This window comes from Nothobranchius furzeri, chromosome 11 (genome assembly GCF_043380555.1).
Source record: "Nothobranchius furzeri strain GRZ-AD chromosome 11, NfurGRZ-RIMD1, whole genome shotgun sequence".
NCBI lineage: Eukaryota > Metazoa > Chordata > Actinopteri > Cyprinodontiformes > Nothobranchiidae > Nothobranchius > Nothobranchius furzeri.
Window position 1 is genome coordinate 26,675,570 of NC_091751.1, and position 20,349 is coordinate 26,695,918.

The 20,349-nt window shown below is 41.5% G+C and overlaps 1 protein-coding gene across 1 annotated transcript; it reads left to right on the forward strand.

Annotated features, from left to right (window-relative positions):
* Nucleotides 1-1,618: 1,618 nt before the first annotated feature.
* Nucleotides 1,619-4,476, forward strand: sem1 (SEM1 26S proteasome subunit). Its single transcript, XM_015955828.3, has 3 exons — nt 1,619-1,779; nt 2,162-2,255; nt 4,298-4,476. The coding sequence occupies exons 1-3, from the start codon at nt 1,704-1,706 to the stop codon at nt 4,338-4,340; spliced, it is 213 nt and encodes a 70-aa protein (XP_015811314.1). The 5' UTR covers nt 1,619-1,703; the 3' UTR covers nt 4,341-4,476.
* Nucleotides 4,477-20,349: the final 15,873 nt, after the last annotated feature.

Genomic DNA, 20,349 nt, shown 5'->3' on the forward strand with positions numbered 1-20,349 from the left:
TTAGCGTTTCAGGCAGAGAGTGTAGAAGAAGCCGGCTGCTGAAGGGCTTCTTCTTCAGTGGTGGAGGCTCAGGCAGGCTGTATACAAACTACTGCCAGCTGCTCCCTCTCTGTTGGACTTTGGTACTGCATGTTACTTCCACGTTTTAGATCTGGGGGCTTTTCATAAAACGTTCGGGGCTTGAGCCCAAGTAGCCGGGCCTAACGCCGCCCCTGCCTACTGGAGTTTAGTTTACCGGTATTCATTTTAATTACAACCTGACCTGAACCATCATCGTCTAATTCAGGTAACCGTGGTCACTGACACTGAAAATAAAACAAATGACACCACATTTTAATGTCTTCTATGTAATTATTTATATAAATCTTAAATTAGATCTATGTAATACGACTGTTATCCTTTGGAATAAAGAACAACGATGCCTTCATTTTGTTAAAGTTAATTGTTGTTTTGAATGTTTGTTAGATAATCGTCAATGCATTTATTAAAAATGTATATTTAATCTTTTATTGACCAGGTGAAGTCTATTGCGATCAAAGAGACTGCAAGAAGGCAGTATCTCTTATCATGTGTTTACATCCAGTATTTAGTTATTTTTAACTTTCTAAGTATTTCTGCAATTGGTTTTCTTGATATTTACTCTTAATTTTTTTTCTTTCCTATTTGCTCAATATAATGAATGTTATTGATTCAGTGACACTATAAGCTCCCTACTGAGGGACAATAAATTGATATTCTATTCTATTCTATTCTATTCTATTCTATTCTATTCTATTCTATTCTATTCTATTCTAAATAAGGTAAAAGTTAGAAATAGCTCAAATTCAGCGTGATCCATTAAAAACATTTGCACACAAAGCCGTCTGTAAGTGATTTTTGCTCTTGGTCTGCTCTCTTTTCACGTGTCTGAGCAGAACCTCCCTGAACCATCTGCAGGTGGTTCAGAACGCCTGTGCTCGGCTTCTGACCAACTCCTCCAAATATACCCACATCATCCCGCTTCTCCTTCAGCTTCACTGGCTGCCAGTCAACTTCAGGGTTCATTTGAAGATCCTGGTTCTGGTCTATAGGGCCTTACATGGACAAGCACCATCTTACATTGGTGATCTTCTCTGTCCCTACACCCCCAGCAGGTCCCTGAGGTCCAGTGATCAAAGCCTAATGGTTGTGCAGTGCACCAGGCTAAAGACCAAAGGTGACAGATCATTTGCTGCTGTGGCCCCCAGACTCTGGAACTCTCTCCCCCTGAGGCTGAGATCAGTGGACTCAGTGGTCTCCTTTAAAAACAGCTGAAGACTCACTTGTTCAAGCTGGCTTTTGTATGACCTTCTTCACCACTCTCTCTTTATTCTGCTCTCCCCACCTATTCCACCTTCCTCAGGATCCACTGATTTCCCTCTTTCCTATTCATTCTCTCTCTTTCTTAACATTTTTTAATCACAATTGTCTATTTTTGCTCATTTTAAATATATGTTTAACCATTTTCTAAATTCTTTTTTATTTTTGTGAAGCGCCTCGTGATTTTAATCTTGAGAGGCGCTATAGAAATGACATTTTCTCCTTCTTCTTAGGAGCTGCGCCTCCTCCTGCGCTCCCTTGCGCAGTAACAACTCGCGTGAACAGACACAGATTCCCAGAATTCCGTTTGCGCGTGTGGAACGGAAGCATTCATTAGCAAGCAGCGGCGGAGTGAGACAGATAACATGGCAGACAAGAAACAGACCGTAGATTTGGGATTACTAGAGGAGGATGACGAGTTTGAAGAATTCCCAGCTGAAGGTAAACCAGCCACTTGTTATTTAGCGATGTAGTTTTGTTTTAGCGGATTGTCGCTTCTGAGCCTAGCTACGATGACTCAGCTAGCGTTAGCCTTAGCTTCGGTTAGCTGGGAAAACAGCAAGGAACTGGTAGCTAGCTCAGCAAAACGGATTATTCAGCTTAGTAGATCTTTTTGTCTTGTAATGCGGAAACGTGCTTGTATTATATCTGTGTAGTTGTACCGTTTTGATGTTTCACCACCTGTGTTCATTAGCACGCATTAGCTAACAGTGTTACGGAGGAAAACGAGAACAGGTGAAACATCAGCTCATGTGGAGGGTTTTTAAGAGTGAATCTATAGGTTACAGCTATATTTACTGACATGCATGCGTTGTTATTCCAGATTGGACGGGGTTGGATGAAGATGAAGACGCTCATGTTTGGGAGGACAACTGGGACGATGACAATGTGGAGGATGATTTCTCTAATCAGCTACGGTAACCCTCAGATTCATGCAGGATTGAACAGACTCTGTGTAAATACTTTAGAGTGTACTTTTATCTAGGTGAGCAAGTCAACCCGAAACCGTTAAACTGGCTGTTTTATCATCATCTCACGTGGCTGGTGAACAGTGGTGTTTATGACTGTTTGGTTCTTGCTTCCACGTGAGCTCTTGATTTCCTGTTTTTTTTATTTTATAAATGATACCTGAAATGTTCTTGTTCAGATTGTTGTAGAAAACTAAGTGTTTAGATAGTTTTGTTGTGTACAGAGTGTTTTATGAGAAAACATTAAATGGCAACATAATATGTGCCGTTTTATTCTGTTGAGCCATTGCTGTCCACCTGCTAGTTAAAATAAAAATATATTCCACACCAAACTTACGAGCACTCTGCCACATTTCCCCCTCGCTCCAACGAATTATCCAGCATAAACTCTCTAAACTTCAGTATCAGCACCAGATGTTTAGAAAACTAAATCGGGACAATATTGTTGTGCAGTTCTCAAGTTTTCTGTTGATGTGGATAAAAATCTGCAGGGCCTGAAGTACTTTGTTCTGTTGAAACGTTTTAGCTCAGAAGTTTCTTCATAGTTCATGTTGTGTAAGCAAAATGCTTTTAAACAACATGGAAAAATTAGGGATGGGTACCGAATTCGGTACTTTTTAAGGTACCGACCGAATTCCATAGTACCGGCCGAGCACCGATTCACTTCATTTGAAAGGGTGCCTCGTTTCGATACCCGTCCTTCACAACGAGTACTTGCCTAGACAGCTGCGCATGCGCAAGAGCGTTATGTCATCGGTCCCTGCGAGCGAGTTGTAAACAGAGCAGCATGGTAGAAAGAACGAACGCTAAAGCTTGGGTCCACTTCACTAAATGTGATGGGTAACTGGGTGATGATGAAAACAGCGACAACGATCTAAGTGAGACATCCTCATCTTAATCTGCTCCGGTAGGTAAATAAAATGTAAGATAACGTTAGCTTGATTTGTTAGCTTCCGTTTCACTAATGGTGCGTTCGCTTTCTCCTCGGAACTCCGAAATCCCGACTAGAAGAACATGAACGCGCTCTAAAGTTTGGCTTCGCTTTACTAAATGCGACGGGTGATTGGGTGAAGATGAACCAGTGACAACGATCTAAGTGTGAGGCATCATCGTTTAAATCTGCTCCAGTAGTTAAACTGTTTAAGATAACGTTAGCTTGATATGTTAGCTTCCTATGCCACCATTGTTATCATCTAATGGTGCGTTCGCTTTCTCCTCGGAAATTCTAACTTCCCAGTAGGAAAAATCAAATGAAAAAGGACGGTAAAAGGAATGAAGATACACAGTAAATTTAGTTCACAGTAAAGATGTTTGCTTCAGTTTAATTATCAGCTTATAAAACTACAAGGACGATGTTAAAATACAAACTGTTATATGTTATTTATCGTGATATTTATCAAATATGGTTATGAATTGAGAAAAATATATATTTAATTATAAAAGAGAATCAAAATATTAAACACTCAAAAGTATCTAAAATTGGTACCGTTAAGTACCGGTATCGATTCCTAGGTAGTGGTAATTAGCACCGAATCGATTCAAATGTCAAAGGTACCCATCCCTAGTGACATTACTATGGGCTTAGTGTTTGGATTGATTAAAGCGCGTTTCTCCTCAGGGATGGGACTGATGATGCGTTTTAGGCCGACACACAGAATCGATACCAGCTGATAGATGCGTGGCAGCTCTGTTTATGTTTGAGTACACTCAGGACAGCAGAATGCTGTTGTATTTAGGTCAGTTACAGTCGCCGTACTATTAAGTTGTTTCTTAAAGATATCATTATTGCGTAAGGGCACAGCGGCCATATGTGTGTATAATCATTAAATCCATGGCTGCATGCGTTATCTAATATTTATGTATTATTATTTTTTTCACTTCCATCACTTAATGGTTCTTACAATCAATAGCCGAGGGTACTTGTGCCCCGGCCGCCCACCTGTAATCATCTCTGCTGACTTGATCTTTTATTTTCCTTCTCCTCCCTGCAGAGCGGAGCTGGAAAAGCACGGATACAAGATGGAGACGTCGTAGTGGCTCACGGAGCCTTCCGCTGGATATGGACTCTTATTGCTGGGTCGTTCACCGCCCCGCTTTTCAAATGTTAATTAGTTTCATCAGCCTTTCTTTTTTGTAACAAACGTTGATGGGAGTAAAGTGTTTGGCAGAAGCTTTCCGTATCCATTTGTTTTTTTCTACTGGCCAGTTTTACTTCACATGATGAGAAAATGTATTTTCCAGTAAAGTTATTATATTTAAATCTGCTGCACAGACAGTTATTATCACTGAGATCACGTTTTTTTTTTTTTGTTACTTTTTCAAACTTTTCTGACTCATGATCTGGTGAACCAATAAGGCATAAACAATCATTATCAGAGACTTTTGGTACATGCTTCTATTAACCTGAGCAGGTACACACCACCTGAGCTCTAAGTAAAAACTGATTGTTGCAGGACAAATCTGAGTTAACTCAACCTCCAGTATGCTTTTGCTTTAGTTAGGATACTACTTCATGGTGTCACTCGGGTTGTCGTGGCAACATGAACGACTCATTTATAGCAGATACTGAGAACTGAAAATCGCTGTGATAGACGAAACGTGAACAAATGTAAGCTGGAAGAAATGTCAGCGTCAACAGGTGTGTGCTCGTGGTGCATGCTGCACACAGAGAGCCCTGGGCCCTCCGGCCCCACAGAGCTGGACTGAGTCCCTGAAGAAGAAATTATCCACTGCTGTGTTTGTCAGAGGCGGGGGGGGGGGGGTGTCCCTCAGCATGGGGCCTGCCCCTACTGCCAGCCCAGCCCTTCTCTGCTCCACGCAGCAGGAATCCCCGCTTGGAACCAGAGGCCAATTTAAACCTTCCACACTTCCCCGAAAAAATGATTTCGTCTGTGTTTTGTCGACTTTCGGTTTCCGGGGTCCTAATGAGGTGAAATGGAGTAAATAATTCAGTTTTATAGCAAGTTTAGTACTAAAACAGATATGTTTATGTGCCACTCTGCACTTTTTAGTACGTCTTCCTGTGTTAGTAGGGTTAATATTTGTGCTAGGGATGCACCGATATCAAATTTGAGGCAAATACTGAAATCCTAGACTAATTCAGCTGTTATGGCCGATATTTGCCAATAACAATATCTGTGTGTTTTATATATATATATATATATATACACACACACACACCACAGATATTTTCACTTCTGAGATGATTACCATTACTGTCACATGACTAAACAATCACGCATCATCACCCCCTCCCCCCTTGAAACAGATACACAAAATGGGGAAAACATTGGTTAATATTGGCCCATTTTTACTTATCGGACCGATACAGATAGGTTAAGAAAGGGCTAACATCAGCCGATAGATTGTGCATCCCTGCTTTGATGCTTGGTTGCAGTAAATAGGACTGGAAGATCCCAGCGCTGTCGGGCTTTTATACGAGGTTCAGTCTTAAACCGCTTGTAGCACACGTGTAGCTGACACTGGTGGAAAATAGAAACCCACACTATTTCGGTCAAACTAAATAAATATGTTTATGCAATTTCTACAGAAATGAGAAACATGAAAAAATAAAAATAAATCCGATTACTTTTGCATCAAATATGGAGAAATTTCAGTGTGTTCGGATTTTGTAGCAAGTGTGAAAAATACAATGTTTTAAAAGGATAAATTTGGTTAGATGTAGTGATTTATTTTGCACCTTATCTGATTTATTGTGTTGCACTAAAGTAAAAAAAAAACCTGCACCTTAATTGAAAATCTGTGGTCAGTCGTCGTGTTTTGAGAACAGAAACGGTCCTCTTCATTCCAAACATCATTATCTCTGTGGAGTTGTTATTCTGGGCTCCAGCTGCTGCTGCTAAACATTTCAATAAACAAAATAAATATTTTCTTTGCACGTCTTGCAGAAATAAAGCAGGGCTCACGTTTGAGTGACATGCAGGATCTTGTGATCTGTGATTATTCTAAATGCTACAAAGTCAGTGGGGTGAGAGAATCGGTAAGTGAGAGCCACAGAGGAGGACTTGTGACCATTTTGTTTGTGCTGAGAGCGTAAGATTGCTCCCTTGTGTGCGAGGCTGCGAGGGCCTCGGCGGGCCCTCAGTATTCAGCCTAACAAAGACGGGGGAGCTGGTCGATGCCTCCCTATCGGTCGCCGTTTGCTCGTGTCTTTAATCCGCTGCTGTTGTTGTTTTGGTTGCTTCTTGGCGACCCACGTGAATCACCTTGTGAATGACGTAGCGAGCAGCATATTTCACACATGCTCATCGTAATTATTGTAGTTTAAAACAGACAGGTTTTTGTCTCTCCGATGGCCCAGAACCTTAAAAAAGGCATTTTCCTATTTGCAAATGGGTTTCTCTGAGCCCACGCATTCTGAGACCACATGCAAGAGAGCAGCCAATAGAGCTGTGGTGAGGACTATTTCATAACACTTCATGTTGGGAGATGGCAGATCCTTTGTTCTCAAGGCCCACAAGCCTGTGGGCGAGAGTCCCTGCTGTGTCTACGCTGCAGAAACACTCCAGCCTCCCAGGCTGTATTTTTCTCTCCTTTTCCGCCGAGACGGTCATGACCATTCCAGCTCTCCGTCTCCCACTGGCACGGCGCTGCCCTCTCTGCTGCTCCTCGCTCCCATCCCCTCTGCAACGAGCCGGGCTGAGGATGAAGCTGTCGCTGCACAGCCAGGAAGTGTGCAGCTGCTACGATAATAGCCCTAATTGCACGTTTCTTTTGTTGGGCTGAAATTAACAGTAGGGCTACAATACTACCACTAAGACCCCCCAAAACCACAAAGTAAAGATGAAGGGATGAGAGATTCAAAATAAAGAGGTAGAAAAAAAAGAAAAAAACTTGGGGGTGCGTTTACCAGTGAGCCTGCAAACCCACGGCAGAAAGGCCCACACCTGCACTCCTGCACCCCCGCTCAAGTAAACACAGATAATAAGGTATAATTACTTCAGAAAATAATAACGAGGAGACCCCCCCCCCCCCCCCCCTCACCGTGACAAAGGGCTGCCTGTTTATTGTGGGGGGTGAGACGGCCCCAAAGGATGCCGGCGAGGGCCCTGAAAAGACCCAAGGGTCCTACTGAGAGTCCCTTATAGGACAGCCATCAGTGCCAAGGAAGACTTGGGCTTTTAAGCCTCTTCTACCCTAAATGCCTCAATTAAGCAGAAAAGACTGACCACAGCTCCATTCATCCCAAAAAATCATCCTGTGATGTTCTCGATCCTACAAGATTAGAGGAAGCACAGCCGGTAAAACCTCACCAGCTCTGTTCCTCATACTTCTGTAAACATGGAAACAACTCAGCGTAGTGCTGATCAGGCTTCAGGATTACATGACACACCAGTGTTGCCATGTGTGTGTGTGTGTATTAGTTGTCATTAGTTATGTCTAAAAACACATTTATTATGTATTAAAAGTCTTCTGTTTGTCATGAATCCTGAACTTTGTTCTCTACGGTCGGCCAAACCGGCTGTTGATCATCCCCATCATCTACAAAAGTCCAAGAGTTGAGTTTTTTACCAATGAGCCTCAAACAAACTACGATTTTAACTTGTAAGGTTCAGCTTTTCCACGTTGTGTCCACGTACATTTATTCTGTTGGTGCTATATTGTTGTTATGATGCAATTTAATTCTTTCTAATTCATTTTAACTTCAATATTGACTTTACATTGTACCTTATTCAGATTGTTAGTTTGTGATTTGACACATTTGGTTTACTGACGCCGTGTTCAAGCCTGGACAAACCGTAGCAGAAGGCCAAACGATTGCAGGTCCAGCCAATCACAGCACTGTACGTTTGTAGAGAGATGTTAGGCGAGCTTAGCACCAGAGCTGCAACGGAGAAAAACTACAAAGATGGCGCTGGCTCAGGACTCGTTTGAAACTTTGTATGATTTAGACTTGAACTTTCTTTGTGTCAAGAGCAGATCAAAGAGGAACTCAATGTACTTTATTTTGAAAAAGGATTCATTTGTTTCTAGTTCTTCTTCAGTGGTGTACAGCGGGCTGCCCCCTTGACTGATTTCTGTAGCAATGAATGCATCACATTTGTTATTCGTTGCTCTGATTGGTCCTAATGCTGACCAATATGGCGACAGTTTGAAAGAATATGATCTGGCTCACAACTGAGTTCTGTCTATGGGTCGTGGCCAGACTATACAGGATAGCTTACCAGGCTGTGTTCAACACCTTGGTCATCCTTTTATTTTTTTCCATTGCACACGGGGAATCAGACATAGAACCTCTGTTAGCATTATTCCAGTTAGCCTGCTTAGTGAGAAATACAGGCAGCACTGGACTTCTAGCTCGTTGCACACTTATGTTTGTGTGTCATCATTCCTACATCCAGTAATTGTGAATAATCAAATAAGATTCAAACCAACAGAGATAAATCAGACATACATTTTATTACATTAGCTATTCTATAGCTTAGAAATCTAGACAAACCATAGCGGTAGCAAAAGATCGTACTCCATTTTAGCGCCAAGCAGTTCTGTGAGAGCAGGGCTGAAGAGGTTGAAACTCAAAAATTAGCTGGAGTTAGCCCAGCTAGCACAAAGACTAAACGGCGGGAAACAAGAAGCTAAATTTGTCAAAGAAAAGTTAAAGCAACCTGCTGGAATCATTGAAGTATTTTTATTTGACAGTAGATTAGTTAAGAGTTTTAAAAACATCCCTTTCCTGGTTTTTGGGCGGTTTTCGCTCATCAGCAGCTACCTGCCAGATGATGATCTGTTTTCGTTCAGGAACAATCCTAATCCACCATGGAATGGTTAACTTTGTGTTGAACTAAAAACCACGTTCAGGCAGCAGACACATCCGATCTGTGATGAGCTCAGGTTTGAGTCTCGACATCAGCAGCTCAGCTGCTTAGCTGACCGTTGTCGGACGGTTTGTGAGTGGCTCCAGCTTTGCCTGTGGGGACAACGAGATGTCAAAGCTTTTAGAGATGCTGTTAATAACAAATCTGTCTGTCTCTGCGGCACATAGCAACACAAATGTTGTTTAACAAAGCAAATAGATGCCAAAAGGTTTCTAAGCATCAATTTTCTGTATCCTAGCCAAAAGTTGAAACACCCAAAAATGCTTTTGTTACGCAAACCCAACATTTGATCTCTAATTCTTTAACATAGAATGTGCTACTACTAGTTCACCTGTTGAATTAATTCAACGGAGATCACGCAGACATGAAATAGCATCTAAATCAAGACAAACAATCAATCAAAACAGTTTGTTAAATGTGGGATATTACACTCACACACATTTCTGTGTGCATGTTGTTGGTTACATCTGCAAAACGAGGTTTAACCGGAGCAATTATACATTTGTTATGAACAAATTCCACTCCCAAGGTGAAAGCCGGCACCTTGCAATCTGTTTGGGATTCAGTCGCAAACACGGATGGATCATTTTCCCACTCCGTGTGTAACGAGTTTAAAGCTAGAACTCTGTTTTTGTTTAATTCACCATACCAACAGTTTATGAGTATGAGTACGGTAGAGTCAAATTATAATTTCAGGTTAATCTGTACACTTTTAACAATGTGTTGATTTAATTTTAATGCTCCTCCACAAAGTCATAAATCTCCTTACAGTGGTTTGCCCAAAAAGTTAATTTGTGATTCAATCTTTTCTCTAAACGAGGTCTATGATAACAGAATTCAAGCAACTCCTTCACAATAAGAGTCTCAAACTTGCACACATACCTCAAAGTCACCTGATGCTTATAAAAATGTTGAATTTAGTTCTATGTCTGAATTTTGTTAGATAACAGTTTTAATAAACTATAAAATTAAGATGTTTTGAGAAACATGCATGCTTTAGACTCTTATTGTGAAAAATCAGAAGCTGCTGCAACAGATGCAGTCAAGAGACTGCACCAATAGAATGATTTATAATCATTTCAACTTTTACATTTTTATCCTGGCTTTTGATTTACGCCACTTTATTTTGTCTGATGTGTCTAAAAATGCTCCTCAGTGCACGTCGTACATTTTTGTAACAACTGGGACGTTTCCTGTTGTTGTTGAAACTAAAATAATGTAACTTTCTGCTCTTACATCCAGAAAAAGGACCACAAACTTTCATTGTGTCGATCATTTAAAAAAAACTCTTCAAGGAAAAAAAAATTTCTGTGGTTGAAAGAAGCATCTGACTCCACCTAGTTACACGCAGAATGAACGGAAACAAGATTCGGCTCATATTTCATGCTTTGCTCTAATACCACTAAGTGTTTCTCATGAGTGCTGTTGCAGTTCAGCTGAAAACGTGGATAAATTCATCCGAGCATGAGAACATGACACCGGATAATTCACACAATGTGGGATCACGCCATGGCCTCACTGTCACTTAAATCCGTCCAGATTTTAACCCAGTCTGACGTGCTGGCACACAAAAAGAAACAGATGGGCATGTTCCAGCTGAATGCTATCCCTGTGAAAACATGAGACTGTGGTTTGAAGTGGGAACGGATTGCGAGTGCCCTCGGTCCATCGGGGAGTTTCTGTCACGATCCATCTGGCGGCTTTTTGACGGATATGTGTTTAATTTTTCTAAAGCAAAAAATAATAATAATAATAATAAAACTCTGGAAAAACATGGATTCCAGCTAAGCCAGTTCCTATGAACTTATATAAATATTCATAATTGTGTTACCTAGACACAGGAAGACCAGTCTCTGACACATTCTGTGGTTCTGATGGGCTCAGATCCTGGACGTTTGACCCAATCTCGACCCAGTAGGTGGACAGGGTGTTCTGCATCTGAGCCAGCTTAGAAATACGGGACAGAACCTCAGAACAGGAGGCTCAATTTAATTATTAAATATGGAACTTTTCTGCATTTTAAGGGAACTCTGGAAGATGAGTGCCCCATTCCAACTGGAGTCAGACACTCAAACAGTCAGGCATAGGCATGGCGGTGGTAGTGTGATGGTCTGGTGTGGCTCTGCTGCTTCAGGACTCGGGCCACCTGCTGTAACTGATGGAACCATGAATTCTGCTCACTAGAAGAACATCCTGAAGAACATCTGGCCTTTGACCTTAAACAGGTCGTTCCTGCTGGAAAACCCTCCCAAGTGGCTGAATTCAAATGATTCTGTAAAGAGGAAAACAAATAATCCACAGTTTAAAATCATCAACACTGCCCCGTCATCGGCCTTTAAAACCTTCACTTTATATAGTTTAAGAAACACTTTTAAACTTCATAACGCTTTCACGTCTTCTAGGATCAAGTTTTTGTTAACACAAAGCGTGGATAACATCTGCTGTGCTTAGAGCGCTAATGCAACATGAATCAGTGCACGTGAGTTGCAACAGAGCTGAACGGCTCTGCAAGTATACCAGCGTTTTCATGAAATTGCAACAACCCCCCATTGCGTTTCCTTCCCATGATACCTGGTAATTTTCCAATTTCGCTCCCAAATTTTTATCCAGTCTCCTCCAAAACCTTTAACAAGCTTGTCCGTCCACCTGTCCCTGCTGCACTTAGAAGCACTGGACAGTGAAGGAAGAGGAATTCATGGGGGTGACAATTTAGACACGGGAGAGGGTTTTTCCACCAGAGCAATAAAGCACGCCTAATGTTATTATCATCATCAGGCTCCTGGAAATCGTAATTAATCAATCTTCAGGCTCACTCATGCACTCCTAAAACCCGAGATCACTGTGGACCAACCCGAGTGTGCTGACCTGCCAGAAATCGATGCGCTGCTGCAAAGATTCTCAAGGTCTATCAACTTGGAGCAAGTCACGTCACAAGGGAATGGTTGTTACAAGTCCTAAACTTACAAATTAAATACTCATTAAAAAGGAAACAGTTGCAGGAAAAAGTAAATTAACAATCTTTGACATTGCACAGGTCAGTGGGCATGCACATGACGAGTTTGCAGGACGAATTTAAACTCCTGGAACGCCTCACCCTTTAGCAGACATTCAGACGCACCTAGAAAACGAAAAAACAATTAAAAACCCATAAAACAAACCCTCCTTCCACTGTCGTAAGTTTTCCTCTGATTTTCAGCCACACACACACACACACACACACACACACACACACACACACACACACACACACACACACACACACACACACACACACACACACACACAAAACGCTGGGTGGGAGGCCTTGGCCTAGCCTCAGTTGACTGGTCCCAGTCCCAACAAGGAAACAATTAATCATGTGTGAGCGGCTGTCTGAGTGTCTGCTCTCTGGACAACAACACTCTGCCATTGAACCCCCCCAACCCTCCATAAAACCCTATAGGCAGAACAGCCTGCCAGCACACCACGTAAGCATGTACTCGTCCTCACACACACACACACACACGCACACGCACATTAATGCGAGCATATGGATGAGCTGACGGCGGCTGCACGGACACACATGCACACAGGTGCTTGCTGCTTTGTTCTCCTAATCAGATGGATGTCAGCACTTCATAATGGCCACGATGACATAAACAGGTGCTGCACACTCCTGGCTCGCTACGAATCCCTCAGATCAAAGACAGACAACTCAATTTCCTCACTGAAGACTTTTGAGAACAAGACGGCCTTAGATATTTGCTGTCAGTTATGTGGAAATCAAAAATGAAAGGACAAAAAAAAACTTTCCTGAAGCGACGGAGCAAAGTTGAGTTGACAGTCATTTAATTTCAGGAAATTTTGTCCTCTTTAATTTAAGTCTGAGCCTTCCGACATGGCAGAGCAGGTTAGGAGTGAGCTAAAGCAGGCAGAAGTAAGCGAAATGAAATAGGAAATTTCTCGTCTATTCCTCGGTGATGCATCTGCTTCGGACAGGCGCCGGTCTGTGAGCATAGGTGTGTGGATGTGTGGCAGAGTTTACATGCAACCTGAGCACGTAACCAAACATCACTGCTTATTTCAAAGTGTGTTTATCCTCGTGAATTTGTGTGTGTGTGTGTGTGTGTGTGTGCATGCCCCTGATGTTGGAGGAAAACCCGCCTAAACCTTGGGGGAAGCAAACAAAGAAGCCGGTGTGTGTTTCAGGACAGGGATCTGGATGGCATCAGGAGAGCGTGGCAGATTAGTGGTGACATGGTTACTCCCGAGGTCCCTGGTGAGAAACACGCCAGCAGGGAAGAAGCTCTGACTAGACAAATTCATCAGTGCGCTTTCCTTCATCACACCAGCCCTCTTCTGATTCAACGAGATGCATTTTGCAGGTAGATTGTTGCAAGTTTCCTGACAATAAAGCAATTTTTGCACAATGGAGCCAGTTCTGAAACTTTTTATTAGTTTAGTTATTTCATATAATTTCATTATGTTGAACCTAAATAACTAGATAGCTTTTGACTTGGTTTGGGTTTGAAATGAATTTTATTTCATGAAGACAGCCGTTTACACGGTCAAGGACCTGAAGGACTTTTCGGGGACAAGATCAGCTCCCTGACAATTGGACAACCACCTCAACACGCCACGGAAGAACCCTGAAGTCTTCCTATTGAAAAGTTGCTCATATCCCCAACTCCATTATTACGCTCCGGGCCTGGACTTCAAGGTCAACGTAAGACTGAAACCATCCTGACCAACAGAGGACTCTGACAGTAAAACCTATTCTCCAACCGGGACTCTCAGTCCACGGACAAGCCCTTTTGATGAAGATGCCTGGTCTGCCTCAGCTCTGCCACAGTTAGAGCTGCGTGAATTAATACTACACCTTCATTTTTCCTCCTTCACTGAAAGATTTGTCTGCAACTTGGAGCTTTAAACTAAATTCACCTGATGCTTCAATACACTGTACTGATGTTTTCTGTGTATTATATGGTTTTGCTAACCCTTCCCAATCTCCTTACAGGAACTGCCATAAAATTGTAGAATTGTGCATCACGGTGAATTCATTTCAATATGTATGAAATAGCTTTTCTCAAGGTTATAATTGTGTTGATTTAGCTGATTCCATTCTATATCTCTGTGCACTGCTGTAAGACATTATTGTCAGTTGTGTTTACCTTATCGTGTTTATTACCTTATTTATTCTTATTATTTTGCTGATTTTTGTATCACACTTTGTATGGAATGATTCTTTGGACGACGTTATCAGGATTGAGATTACGATCCGCAATAGATAAAAGCTTGCAGCACCTCATGCTGTGTTCCCACTTCATCGTGTTGATTCTGAACCTTTCATATATCGTGGTGTTTATTACTTTACTTATTATTTTTCTTGTTTTGATGCCTATCTTTTTTTTTCTTGAGTTATTGATTTGTACCCTATTGGGCCTTGTGACTACTGAGATGATCACCTTTCCTGGTTTTACCTGTTCCCTATTCCTTGAGTCGTGATTGATGTAGCTTTCATACATAATGGTGACTAGTTATGGAAGTGGATAATGTAAGTATCTGTGGAAAGGCTCTGTAAATAAGTGATTGTTCTTGCATGGTTTTAATTGGGTTTTATAGTTTATTACTGCATGCTTTTATTTTGGCGGACCAGCAGAGGAAATAAGGGAGAGCAGAGAAGGGCGGTTGACTTTTGCTTGGAAACTGACAGCATGCTGTAAGACCAAACAGACAGGACTGGGCCTCTATACCCTACCTTTTGACAATTAAGCGCCTAGCTGGAATTGGGAACAAGGTATCGTTTGATGCATGTGTTTTATGTGGGCTGATGTGATTTTCTATGTATGTTGTTGTGTTTAAATTGGTTAAATGCAGAACAATGGTAACAGCCATCTAAACCATAGAGCCAGGTGAACACCCATGCTAATATTAGCCTTTGTGTGGTTCACATGCTTGGACTTAGTTTTAATAATGGTTTTAGCTTTTAATATGTTAATGCACATTTTTGATCTCACTCAACCTACTATTAATGAAGATTCAATAATATTGTAAATGGTTATATAGCATAAAGGTCATCTTTGTAAGAGCTCATTAAAATTTCATTTATCTGTTTTATTTAGCTCTAACAGCGTTTCAATAAAGAAAAGGTGGATTTATGTTCAAAATAAAGATGCCAGCTGAACATAAATAAAAATACCTTAAGAAACATCAGGACGCTTCACCATTGTCTGGCTGGGTTCGCTACAGATAAAATTCCTTGTTATTGTACTTATTTTATTTTCCTTATTTGGTTTTGCTTTGTTTTGTTGCTTCCTTTTGTTTGGTTATCCTATTCGGATAAACAGGAGGGAATGTTATGGAAAAATTTATGTTTATTAATTCTTGATCATTGACTCAATCAACTGAATGTAACTGTATGTGTGTGTGTGTGTGTGTGTGTGTGTGTGTGTGTGTGTGTGTGTGTGTGTGTGTGTGTGTGTGTGTGAGAGAGAGAGAGAGAGTGGCTTGTGTGGGTGTGTCTGAACGAGTGAGCAAAGCATGCTCACTTGTTCAGACACACCCACACAAGCCACTCTCACACACACACGCACACACACACACACACACACACATTCTTGACTTCCCACACACACAATTCTCTCTTTCTCTCTCTCTCTCTCTCTCTCTCTCTCTCTCTCTCTCTCTCTCTCTCTCTCTCTCTCTCTCTCATCTCTTGGTATGAATAAACTCTGTGAACAGATGTTCGGGGCATTTTGCCTCGTGCATTATGCCACAGTTATAACTGTTTGACTTGTCTGCTCATTGTCTCCTTCTCTCTTCACTATAGGAAATGGGTTATTGATAAAAAATATTGTTAAAATCCGTGACAAACCCTTTCACATTTCTATAAAATGATCCATACTTTCCAAAACAGGACTAACGTAAAACAACGCTAAAAAGGTATTTGCTTCTCTGTCCTACTGGTTGAAAGAGGAATTACAACTATTGTTAAAAAATCAGTAGCCTGCTGCAGCTAGTGTTAACCACATGCTAATGCTAACGTAGGCCTGCACCTGATATTAACACTATTAATTGCTGCTGCTCAAAATGTACAAAGAAAAAAAAAGGTCAAATTTATCTTCTAAATCCCAAACTGCCACTTCTGACCCCTGCATAGAAACATCTAGTGGATGCATATTGAACTGACATGAGCCAGAGGTAGTTAGAAGATGGCTGACCACATGCTGTTTTGTTGAGCTGGAAACGTTCCCCCCCAAAATCGTCTTCTTAGCAAATCAAAGGTTGGTAAAATTGTGTTTCATTTGTTAATCTACTTTGTAATAAGTTGCAGAATGCCTAGAAAAATGTTTTATGTTCTTTTTGTAAAAAAGTAGCCACTCTGAGCTAGTTAAAGAAACAATGGGTCAAAAATGACCCTCCGGGTGTATGGGTTAAAAATTGTCGGGTCAAAAATGACCCTTTGGTTATTTGAGTGACATTGTAGATGGAGAATGGTTACAGTCCTGTATTTGACAAAAGCCTCGAAAAAAAATAATTTGTATAATACATTTTACTAAGTTACCTAAGTAGTACAGGGTCAGAGACTAATAAAGTAAATATATCTTTTCAGGGAGTATGGCTGCTCCCTTTTTAGGGCAGGGAAACACCAGAGAAAATTCACTGCACAACAAGCATTGGATCAACTCGAAGCTGATGATGGTGACTTTGGCCCTGAGCTGGAAAGCGACAGCGATTCTGATGAATTGTATCAACCGCATGAAAGTGATGGTGGTGAATCCTCTGCCGAAGACAGTGACTCATCCAATCACTCATCCAGAGATGAAGATGTGCCATTTGCTGAGACTGCTAGCATACAGATGGAACCAAATTGTGCCGTAAAAACATATAAATGGCGAAAGAAAGGCTTTGAGTTGCCTGATGTGAACTTTCTTGGTGAGCAAGTGGAGTCGTACCAGGATGCCACAACAGACACGCTACTGGTTTACTTTCGGCGCTTTATTTCCCTTGATATGTTGGAAAATATTGTTGAGCACACCAATCAGTACAGTATTCAAAAGCATGGGAAATGTGTTGACACTTCAGTAATAGAGACAGAACAAGTTCTTGGACTGTATCTCAGGATGGGATTAGTTCAAATGTCTGGAGTATGTCAGTACTGGGAAAATGAAGTTCATTATGGGCCTGTGGCAGACATAATGAGTCGCAACCGATTCAGCCAGCTACTCTCTGTCATTCACTTTGTAGACAATGAAATGGCCAGTGAAGAAGTAAAAAAGGATCGACTGTGGAAACTAAGACCGTTTTTGGATTCTTTTCGGAGACAAGGTTTGACTATTGCGCCTCGCCAAAAACAGTCCATCGATGAGATGATGGTGCCATACAAAGGAAAATTTGGTGGCCTAAGGCAGTACATCAAAGGGAAGCCACATCTGTGGGGATTCAAAGTGTGTTTGTGTGTGTGTGTGTGTGTGTGGGGGGGGGGGGGGGGTGGGGGGGGGGGGGGGGGGCTGCTGTGTCTCTGGCTTCCTGCACAATTTTGATATATCTCAGGGAAACGGTGGTGCCAATGAGCAAAAAGGGAAGAGTCAGTTGGGAGTTTGTGGAGACATTGTGGTGAAGCTATGCGACTCGCTTGCAGAGAAAGTACCTTTCCTGATTTTTGTTGACAGTTTCTTCACTTCAATGCCCCTCATTGAGAAATTATTGGCAAAGGGAATCTGCTACACAGGAACTGTTCGAAAAGACCGCATGTCAAAGTTCACCCTGATGACGGACAAAGACCTGTCCAAGACAGGCCGTGGATCATACATCAAATCGAGTCCAACACCAATACTGAGTGTTTGAAATGGCAAGACACAAAAGCAGTCACTCTGATGTCAACATACGCTGGATCAGAGCCTTTGGGAAAAGCCCGCTGCTGGGACAAGTCCAAAAAAGAGTACATCAACACTGATCAGCCAAACATCATCAAGGAGTACAACGCTTCCATGGGAGGAGTTGACTTGCTGGATGCACATCTTGCATGCTGTAAGTTTCCCATCAGGACCCGTCGCTGGTATACGATACTTTTCTGGCATTTTTTTCTGTTGCGGCAATCAACACATGGCTTCTTTACCAGCATGCCTGTGAGGCCCAGGGAATCCCAACATCGAAAGTACTCAAACTTTGCAAGTTTCAGGGTTTAGTTGCTGAAGGCTTGGTTCAAGTTGGAACAGCAAGAAGTCGGGGTAGGCCAACAACTTCTGGCCTCTCCTCCCCGCCACCACAAAAATTTGTTCGAGTTTACAAGAGTGCAGATGTTCATTTAGACCAAATCGCCCATTGGCCTGTCAAGGAGGAAAATCGCCGTCAATGTGCTGTGTGCAAGGACCTCAAAACTGAAATGCACTGTGCAAAATGTGCTGTTCCACTCTGCATCAATAAAAAAAGAAATTGCTTCAAAGACTACTTCAATGTCTAGTGTGAGTTCATGGATAAGCAAATGCCCGTGGTTTGGGTTTTTTTTTCACCACAAAAATCAGTTTGAGTTTACAAGATGTTCGTTTCGACCAAATCGCACATTGTTCTGTCAAGAAGGAACATTGCCATCATTGAACTGTGTGCAAGGACCTCAAAACTGATATGCAGTGACTGTGAAAACTGCCTCGTGTTCTTTTGTTTCAAACTGAATCCAGTTCTGACATGCTACAAATAAAAAAAAAACTTGTTAAATGTAGCTGTGTGGTTGATTTATTTACCTAACTTTAAAGTAGTTTACATTGACAGTGTTTGTTATTGTGATTTTTTTTAAAATGATATGCCTAAAGCCCAATGGGTCAAATTTGACCCAAATGCTAAATCAGGGAATAAAGGGTTAATATTGAAAAAGTGGATAGTTTGGTGTTCAGTGAACTTATATAAGTCATTTAATGCATAGTTCATAATTTTCCAAAGAAGACAATGGTTCTTGGGTTCTCCAGGGCTAAATAAGCCACAATGTAAAAACTGTTGGACAAAAATACTATTTACAAGTCCAGGAGGCAAACATTGAAAAAGTATGATGTGTGATCCAATCAGAATTTAGACAACTCTACAGCACTGATTATCTTAATGTATTTTTTATCACCTCTGTGAATGTGCCCCAGGCAGCTGTGGCTACATCGTAGCTCATCACCATCAGTGTGTGAATGTGTGTGTAAATCAGGGTTTCTCAACCTTTTTCAGCTAAACGCCCCCCCAAGTCATGCTTGACGTCCCTTACTGCCCACCAATGTCCCATGCAGAGAAATGGAAAGTTTTTTGATACAACAATCATAATAAAAAAAATAATAAATAAACAATTCAGCCTTGAGTTTGAAACTGTTTCATACAAATATGTCATAAAAAAGTATCATAAAAAGTGTTTTTAGCTATTAGCAACAAGATATTGTAGGAAGCTAATAATCCTCGGTCCAGTAAATTCGAGCTTCGAGCAAACATACTGCTAATGCTAACTCTCTTAGAGTGTCTCTCTTTAATTACCTGAAAATAGTTCAGTTCCTTTGAAGCTTTGTCTGGATGCATTTTGGACACGTGTTCCTTAAGCCGGGAGGGTTTCATTGCTTCGTTTCAAAAAACTTGCTCACAAAGCAGGCACATGGGGAGTTGTGGATTCGTGGGTGAAGGAATAAATCCATACCGAAGGTAGTCCACATTGTACTGTCGACACTTCTTTTTATTCTGAGCCATTGTCTGTTATGAATGTCCTGTATCGCTAGCGCCCACCATTAGCATCTCAGCGCCCCCTTCAGTGGCAAAAAACTTTCACCGCCCCCTTATATAGTCTGAACGCCCACTGGGGGGCGCTACAGCCCCCGTTGAGAAACCCTGGTGTAAATGGATGAATGATACACTGTAGTATAAAGCACTTTGGAGTCCGTACCTGAGAGGCGCTATACAAGTGCGGGTCATTTATCATTTATTCATGACATGGAAACTGTTTCCTGTGATTGTAAGTGTGTTGATCATTGTTGCTGGTTGAGCTGCTACCTGTCTTGGCCAGGGCACTCTTGTAAATGAGATATTTCATCTCAAGGGTTTTTTCCTGGTTAAATAAAGGTTACATACATACATACATACATACATACATACATACATACATACTGCACTTAATAAAGTATTACATGATTTTCGTCTAAATACAGATTCAGGCAAAACATCTGTCCTGATGATGCTCGATCTCTATGCAGCTTTTGATACTGTGGACC